Genomic DNA, 9,220 nt, shown 5'->3' on the forward strand with positions numbered 1-9,220 from the left:
AACTAGTGCTGTTACGGTGACCATATTACATATTACTGCCACACCGGCGGTCACGAGTCATGACCACCGCAAATTCCACGCGACCGTTTAGTCATGGTAATTAGTCTTCTCCAAGCTCTGATGCTGCTGATTGATGGTCATTAGTAGTCTACCAAACTTCATAACTGCCTGGTACTCAGCACTCTATTGTCTCTCTAATCACTCTGACATCAATGCAAATGTATTGAAAATCTAATCAAACACTTCATGAAAGCCCATGAGCTCATGTTGCGCAACATTTCTATAGGCTATGTAATTGCGTGAGAAAACACTGTTTGATGGCCTCTATTAAAAAGAGGAGGGTCCCATCAGCTTTCTATAGACTAGGACTACTATATTTCATTCTCAACTTTCCAAATATTAAGCACATTGCTTCGCTTTACAACAGGAGTATATCCTACCTGGCTGGCATAAAAATGAACCATGGGAAAAGTGTCCTCCATTCGCTACAGATGACACGTATTTTTTCCCCCCAAGACATTTGCATGATAATGGTCGATTCTAAATCAAAACTAATTTCACACATATGATTTAGTATATGTAAATACAAGATTACATTAAGAATAGTCTGATGGGTGACAATATTAGTGTATCACTTGTGAATTCTGTATTATTATTTGTGAATGATGCTCAGCATGTGCAGTAAGAAAAGAAACAGCGCATGCCTTTTTTGTGTGCAACTTTTTTCAAATCATAGTCACACACCTCATGTAGCTTAGCCCATAGGCCAATATGTTTTGATAAGGTTTGTATCACAACTAAAGTAGCCAAATAACTTCTTAAAATTAAGCACATTAATTATTTTTACAACCGTTGTAGAGCCTAAGTGGCATACATAGGCGGGGAGTGAGTTTCAAGTTTGGGGAATATCATTTTCACCATAAAAATGCACCTTTATAATAAAGCATTACTTGCATAATCTCAATTGCAGTCCTTTTTGAGAGTAGTGTTTTCCCGCTAACTGATTGCATTTTGCAAAATTGTGCGCATTTCTGCGCTTAGAATGTGAAGAAATAGCCTAATAGTTTATTAACATTTTAAGCTAAAGTTTCTGATCTGTTGCATCAACCTCATTGCTATTGAAAGGTTTTTTGATGCGAGTATGTTTGAATATTATTTTCTCGCACAGAAAGACAAGTTCACCAATAGAATAGGTCAACTTTTGTACTATGGGGGATAGTAGATTGACATAGGCTAGTGCTTTTGCTGTTTGTTAGGCCTACTCATCTACTCATGATGGTTGATGAAAAGTACATGTGGACAGTACCTCTAACATCTTCACTATGCGTCTCAGAATTCACTAAGAGGGATGCGAGCAGTTGCGTCCCTGATGTGTCTGTCTTCACTTGTAGCCTACTTTGGAGTTGAGATGCCTGTGAGAAGAACCTGATCACATGAGGGGCATTGGCTAATAAGAATTGAGATATCTGAGAGAGCCATGTGAGTGAAAGGTGCAGAGCACGCCGATTGGCAGCCAGGAGAAGGGAATTATAATTATTACATTCAGCGCAAACGCACAATGGCCACTTTGGCCGCAAAAGGCATGGATTTTTTAGGGGGCATTATGGCTACCGGGAAATTTGAGGCCTGATGAAAATATTATGAAGCGCTTGTCAAATTGTGAATGAGAGCCTGTCGAAGTGTGTGCAGCCTGCACAAGAAACAAAGCAGAGCTCATGCCTTTCATGCGACTTTTTTCAAATCATCATTAGAGTCGCATCATGCAGCCAGCCTTAGAATATATTACAAATAAAAAAATAGCCCAAAGTTTGTATTACAACTAAAGTTGCATAAATAATTCTAAATTAAGCATATAGGAGGACCTGTTTCTTTGTTAACCACTCAGCACAGAGTAGCTGCATGTGCAGCTTTCTATTTTATTCAGCTGTTCAATTGTATTCTTCATACAATAAAATAATGCCACGGAATTCTAAGCTTATCTTGTCTGCTAATTGAACTAGTGTAGCCCACAGCCATATGGCATAGCCAGATCTAGGCCTAACATAAGGACAACTCAGAGTATGCTATTATATTCTTCTGAAATAGACTACATTTTCAGTTAGACCTGTCTAAAATAAATAATGGATTGATTTTACTTCACTTCATTCCTAAAGAAAATAGTGTACTTTTTACTCCATACATTTTGACTGATACCCAAAAGTACTCGTTACATTTTGAATGCATAGCAAGGCAGGAAAATTGTCTAATTCACACACTTATCAAGAGAACATCCCTGGTCGTCCCTACTGCCTCTGATCTGGCGAACTCACTAAGCACAAGCTTTGTTTGTAAATGATGTCTAAGTGTTGGAGTGTGCCACTGGCTATCAGTAAATAGAAAATACAAAACATTTGCCGTCTGGTTTGCTTAATATACCTTTCTAGGACACACGTTCCGCTAGCGGAACCCCTCGACAACATTCCGCTGAAAAGGCAGTGAAGCGTAATTCAAAAATATTTTTTTGAAATATGTAACTTTCCCACATTAACAAGTCCAATACAGCAAATAAAAGATAAACATCCTGTTAATCTACCCATTGTGTCCAATTTAAAAAATACATTACAGCGAAAACACAACATATGATTATGTTAGATCACCGCCAAGTCCAAAAAACACACAGCCATTTTCCCAGCCAAAGATAGGAGTCACAAAAAGCAGAAATAGAGATAAAATGAATCACTAACCTTTGATGATCTTCATCAGATGACACTCATAGGACATCATGTTACACAATACATGTATGTTTTGTTCGATAATGTGCATATTTATATCCAAAAATCTCAGTTTACATTGGCGCCATGTTCAGAAATGCCTCCAAAATATCCGGAGAAATTGCAGAGAGCCACATCAAATAACAGAAATACTCATCATAAACTTTGATGAAAGATACATGTTTTACATAGAATTAAAGATACACTTGTTTTTAATGCAACCGCTGTGTCAGATTTCAAAAACACTTTACGGAAAAAGCAAACCATCCAATAATCTGAGACGGCGCTCAGATAGAAACAACATTTCTCCGCCATGTTGGAGTCAACAGAAATACGAAATGACATTATAAATATTCCCTTACCTTTGATGATCTTCATCAGAATGCACTCCCAGGAATCCTAGTTCCACAATAAATTTTTGTTTTGTTCAATAATGTCCATTATTTATGTCCAAGTAGCTACTTTTGTTAGCACGTTTAGTACACATATCCAAACGCTCGTGCAGGTCCAGGCGAACTTCGGACGAAAACTTAAAAAACGTATATTACAGGTCGAATAAACTTGTCAAACTAAGTATAGAATCAATCTTTAGGATGTTGTTATCATAAATATTCAATAACGTTCCAACCGGAGAATTCTATTTCTTCTATAGAATGTGTCTATAGAAGTAATGGAACGCAAGTCGATATCATGTGGAATGCGCGTGACCAGGACCTGGCTCTCTGCCAGACCACTGACTCAAACAGCTCCCATCCGACTCAACATCACAGTAGAAGCTTCATTCAATGTTCTACAGACTGTTGACATCTAGTGGAAGCCGTAGGAAGTGCAAACAGATCCATATCCCACTGGGATTTCAATAGGCGATGAGTTGAAAATCGACCAGCCTCAGAATTCCCACTTCCTGTTTGGATTTTTTATCAGGTTTTTGCCTGCCATATGAGTTCTGTTATACTCACAGACATCATTCAAACAGTTTTAGAAACTTCAGAGTGTTTTCTATCCAATAGTAATAATACACGCTATTCATCCAAAGTGAAAATGCTGCCCCCTATCCCTAAAAAGTTATTAATATAAGGAATTAAAAATGATTTATACTTTTACTTTTACTTTTGATACTTAAGTATATTTTAGCAATTCAATTTACTTTTGATACTTCAAGTGTATTTGAAACCAAATACTTTTATACTTTTACTCAAGTAGTATTTTACTGGGTGACTTTCACTTTCTATTAAGGTATCTTTACTTTTACTCAAGTATGACAATTGTGTACTTTTTCCACCACCAGTGGCTTGTAGGATATGCATGGAAGCCAGGAGATGCTAAACATGTTTATGTTAATTAACGGTAAATTACTGTGAGACTGGCAATTATTTTCTTGACAATCGCCAGCTGACAAAATTTCATGACCGCCAAAGCCCTACTGGTAACCATGCATCATGTACCTCTTCTTTACAGAAAGGCTTCAGTCCCCTCTACATGGCTGCACAAGAGAACCACTTAGAGGTAGTTAAGTTCCTGTTAGAGAATGGAGCCAATCAGAGCCTTCCAACAGAGGTGAGTACAGGCCTACAGAGTCATGCCTTCTCAGATTTGTATTGGATTTAGTCCACTAGACAAATGTTACCATAACTTTCTCTCCTCTTTCCATTACAGTAATCTCAATTTACAATGTATCACATTTTCCTTTCCTCTTGTCCTCCGCCCCTATCTTCATTTTCTTCCACTCTCTCTTCCTCTCCCTCTACTTATCCTTCTCTCAACCCTTCCATTATCACTTGGCTTGTCTCCCTTTTCCTCCCACTCCCTTGCACCCTATCGTTGACATTCCTTACCTCCTTCTCCCTCCTCTCCTTCTCTTTCTCTCTCGCTACCTCTCCCTCTGTCCTTCCATCTCCTCCTTTCTCCCTTCTGACCTGACTCCCTGGCCACCCCTGCCTTTCTCCAACATTCTACCTCCATCTCTCTTCCCCTGTCTGTCAGGATGGGTTCACGCCGCTGGCGGTGGCTCTCCAGCAGGGTCATGAGAACGTGGTGGCTCTGCTCATCAACTACGGCACCAAGGGCAAGGTCCGTCTTCCCGCTTTGCACATCGCTGCACGCAACGACGACACACGGACTGCCGCAGTGCTGTTGCAGAATGACCCTAACCCCGATGTCCTCAGCAAGGTACTACTCAGTGTGTCTGTGTGTGTATGTGTGAATGATGACTTATTAAGCCTTAATATGCTGATGTCATTAGCTGATGTCATCAGTCAAAACACTGTTCTGTTGACTTGCAGAAAAGCAATAGCAACAAAGGTGATTATCTGCATTGCTGTTTGGGGTTTTAGGCTGGGTTTCTGTATAGCACTTTGTGACATCTGCTGATGTAAAAAGGGCTTTATAAATACATTTGATTGATAAACAAAAAAGCTTCCAATAAACAAAAAAGCTTTCGACAAAGCCGCCTGCAAACATGGATGATGAAAATAAGATGTTACTCTTTTCTGTCTCTCTCTCTCACTCTCTCTCTCACTCTCTCTCTCGCTCTCTCTCACTCACTCTCTCTCTCGCTCTGTCTGTAGACTGGCTTCACTCCTCTCCACATCGCGGCTCACTATGAGAACCTGAGTGTGGCCCAACTGCTAATAAACAGAGGCGCCAATGTCAACTTTACTCCCAAGGTCAGTCCATTAACCCTCACCGCTACTGCCTTAACCATGACATTGATAACATAGTCCCTCAAAGACCCCATTTCCTAACAGGAGAGTCTTTGATTAAATTGATTTAGAAATTGTTCTTTCCCCTCTCTCAGAATGGTATCACCCCCCTGCACATAGCTTCTAGGAGGGGTAATGCGATCATGGTTCGGCTTTTGCTGGACAGAGGGGCCCAGATAGACGCCATGACCAAGGTACTGTAACCCACCCTTTCTCCTCTTCCTCATGCTCCTCCTCTTCCTCCTCCTCATCCACCCCTTTCTGCCATTTGACTTGAAAACTGTTTAACCCTACCTGACTTCTTCACTCTCTTTAGGATGAGCTGACCCCTTTGCACTGTGCGGCCAGGAACGGTCACGTGAGGATCATCGATCTCCTGCTGGACCAGGGGGCTCCCATCCAGGCCAAGACCAAGGTCAGCCACGGGCCTCTTGGGGTCCACTATGGGGAAAATAAAGGGCCCTACTTTACGTCCACTTTGGCACAATATCACACCATTAACGCCACTTTGGCACAATATCACACACACTTGCATTTTCAGCAGTAACCAATGCCAAATGATTCTCTGCCAGCAACACTGAGGCGTGACTTATTTCAGTATTATTAATTTATAATTTTTTTTCCCTTTCAAAGGTCTTACACTGCTCTTCTCCTTTCTATCTCCCGGTCCTCCCTCTCTCCCCTCCAGAATGGACTGTCCCCCATCCACATGGCGGCCCAGGGAGACCACATGGACTGTGTGAGGCAGCTCCTTCAGTACAACGCTGAGATCGATGACATCACGCTGGACCACCTGACCCCTCTACACGTGGCGGCCCACTGTGGTCACCACCGCATGGCCAAAGTGCTGCTGGACAAGGGGGCCAAGGCCAACGCACGTGCACTGGTCAGAAGCTCTTAAGTGTCCTTCTATTTCTCTATACTGGTGTTAAGGGTGAGGTGTACTGTAGCTGTCCATTGGTCAGGTATACTGAGCTTTTATAACTGGGTCACGTTCAGTAGGCACAAACAGTAGAAAACATTATGAAATATGAATGAGGGTTGTTATTGGACAAGTTCAGGCAGGACCGTCTCCATTTCTAAATGCTTTCTCCCATTTTGTGCGTACCGAACATAACTCTATCCTGAAATAGTAAAATGTTGTGACTTTGTTCAGAATGGGTTCACTCCCCTCCACATTGCCTGTAAGAAGAACCACATGCGCTCCATGGACCTGCTTCTGAAACACTCGGCCTCCCTGGAGGCCGTCACAGAGGTGAGATAACACTCTTTTGAAGAGCAATGGATTTGGTGTACCACTGTTTGTAATTGTTGTAATAGTTTGCTGCCAATTATGCCATTACAGAAGGTCTGAAAGTGAGAATGTAGGCCTAATGGAGGTGGATTTATATAACACCTTAACCATTCTCTCTCTTCATGTGCCCCCCCTCCCCTTACATAGTCTGGTCTGACCCCCCTGCATGTAGCAGCCTTCATGGGCCACCTGAACATTGTGAAGAACCTGCTCCACAGAGGTGCTTCTCCCAATGCCTCCAATGTGGTGAGAGGCCACCCCTTTCTAACCTTTATTATTGACACAGGGGTGAAATATCCAGCGCTCTCTGATGGACTAGTAGTAACTTATCTTATTCTTATGTTGAAATGAACACCAGCAAAGGTTATGATGGATGGGTATGGATGGTCCAAGCATTCATACGGATTGGATGACTAAAGCCTGTTCTCTGTGTGTATAATGTGATATTTTAGTTGATGTGTGTGTGTTATTGATATTGCATGGCCTAGTCATGTGTTTAATGTCAGAGTGGTTGTGACAGGCTATGTGACCTCTGACCTGTGTTTGTGTAACAGAAAGTGGAGACGCCCCTCCACATGGCGTCCAGGGCAGGCCACTGTGAGGTGGCTCAGTTCCTGCTGCAGAACACAGCCCAGGTGGACGCCAAGGCTAAGGTACTGTACACACTCTCATGCAGCCATACACATCTATGAGCATTCATAATGTTTTACCACAAACTCTGTCCTGGTTGGAATACACATTCAAAACCACCAGCACATGGTACATATCAGGGGAGCATATTTGGTTTTAGAAGTGGGGGGGACATAATATAAGTTGGATAAACACTCCAAGCAGCCTACCTGACTGGTCGGAGGTGTCCACATGGGGGGGACAAAAATGCAATTTCAGAATGTGGGTGGGACATGTCCCCCCCCCAGTGAAAGTGTATGCTGTTGTTACTGTTACATGCCGTTACTGTTACATGTATGCTGTTGTTGTAAAGATAGTAACTGAAGAGAAGAATATATATATGTAAATTCTTCAGTTACTATCTTTACAACAGCATACACTGCACAAATACCTTAATGTTACTGCTAGCTAAATACAATTGCCTACACGTATATCATTCCAACCTCTGTTTTTCCTCACTCTCTCTCTCTCTCTATCTCTAGGATGACCAGACCCCTCTGCACTGTGCGGCCCGTATGGGACATAAGGAGCTGGTCAAGCTGCTCCTGGAGCACAAGGCCAATCCTGACTCGGCCACCACCGCTGGCCACACCCCCTTACACATCGCCGCTCGTGAGGGACACGCCCACACCACCCGCATTCTCCTGGACGGGGCGGCCCAACAAACCAAGATGACAAAGGTTCTCCTTTAATTTACCAACTTTTCTTTCTTTTTTTTTCTCTCTCTCTCTCTCTCTCTCTCTCTCTCTCTCTCTCTCTCTCTCTCTCTCTCTCTCTCTCTCTCTCTCTCTCTCTCTCTCTCTCTCTCTCTCTCTCTCTCTCTCTCTCTCTCTCTCTCTCTCTCTCGCTTCTCTCTCTCTCTCTCTCTCTCTCTCTCTCTCTCTCTCTCTCTCTCTCTCTCTCTCTCTCTCTCTCTCTCTCTCTCTCACCCTCTCTCTCTCTCTCTCGTTCCCTATCCTCTCCTCTCTCTCTCTCTCTCTCTCTCTCTCTCTCTCTCTCTCTCTCTCTCTCTCTCTCTCTCTCTCTCTCTCTCTCTCTCTCTCTCTCTCTCTCTCTCTTCCTCTCTCTCTCTCTCCTCTCTCTCTCTCTCTCTCTCTCTCTTTCCTCTCACCCTCTCTCTTTCTCTCTTCTCTCTCTCTCCTCTCTCTCTCCTTTCCCTCACCCTCTCTCTCTTTCTATCTTCTATCTCTCTCTAACCAATTTTCTCTCAAGCTCGTTCCTCTCACTCCTAATCCCTTCACACCTCACCTTTTTTAGTTCTCCTGCTCATGCTGAAATCTGTGATGTGTGTGTTTGTGTGTGTCCAAGCGAAAGGCTTCACTCCTCTCATGTGGCCTGTAAGTACGGCAAGGTGACGTGGGTCGAGCTGCTGCTGGAAAGAGGAGCCAACCCCAACGCGGCTGGGAAGGTAGAAAAACACACTGCACCAACAACACGGACTGTCCTGTGCTTTTTATCTGTGCTAGGCATACTTCTCAGTGCCGTGACCGACCTAAAGCTTATGGAACTCTCCTGTGACCCGACTAACAAAATAAACCTTGTATTCTAAAGTACTGACCGTCATTATCACAGCCCAAAAGGAATCAGCATGTCCCACATTTTAGACATCATTTTTCATTTTAAACATGCGCCACAAAGGCAGACTGATATTCTGTGGTTTAGATAGCAGTGACATTAAGTGTGTGGTGTGTGTGTGTGTGTCCAAGCAGAACGGCCTGACTCCTCTACACGTGGCCGTCCATCACAACAACCTGGACGTGGTCAGCTGCTGCGTCAGCAAGGGAGGCAACCACACATCTCTCTCG

At 43.0% G+C, this 9,220-nt stretch overlaps 1 protein-coding gene across 1 annotated transcript in view; it reads left to right on the plus strand.

Moving 5' to 3' along the window:
- Positions 1–9,220, plus strand: part of LOC111963983 (ankyrin-1-like) — an 88,532-nt gene that overhangs the window by 52,646 nt on the left and 26,666 nt on the right. The window contains 14 exon segments of the mRNA XM_070443582.1: positions 2,424–2,430; positions 4,209–4,307; positions 4,734–4,919; positions 5,318–5,416; positions 5,548–5,646; positions 5,769–5,867; positions 6,141–6,338; positions 6,609–6,707; positions 6,894–6,992; positions 7,301–7,399; positions 7,898–8,094; positions 8,725–8,738; positions 8,741–8,823; positions 9,125–9,219. Of these exon segments, the coding sequence (XP_070299683.1) occupies positions 2,424–2,430; positions 4,209–4,307; positions 4,734–4,919; positions 5,318–5,416; positions 5,548–5,646; positions 5,769–5,867; positions 6,141–6,338; positions 6,609–6,707; positions 6,894–6,992; positions 7,301–7,399; positions 7,898–8,094; positions 8,725–8,738; positions 8,741–8,823; positions 9,125–9,219 (1,473 nt within the window).

This window comes from Salvelinus sp. IW2-2015, linkage group LG5, assembly GCF_002910315.2.
Source record: "Salvelinus sp. IW2-2015 linkage group LG5, ASM291031v2, whole genome shotgun sequence".
Taxonomy (NCBI): domain Eukaryota; kingdom Metazoa; phylum Chordata; class Actinopteri; order Salmoniformes; family Salmonidae; genus Salvelinus; species Salvelinus sp. IW2-2015.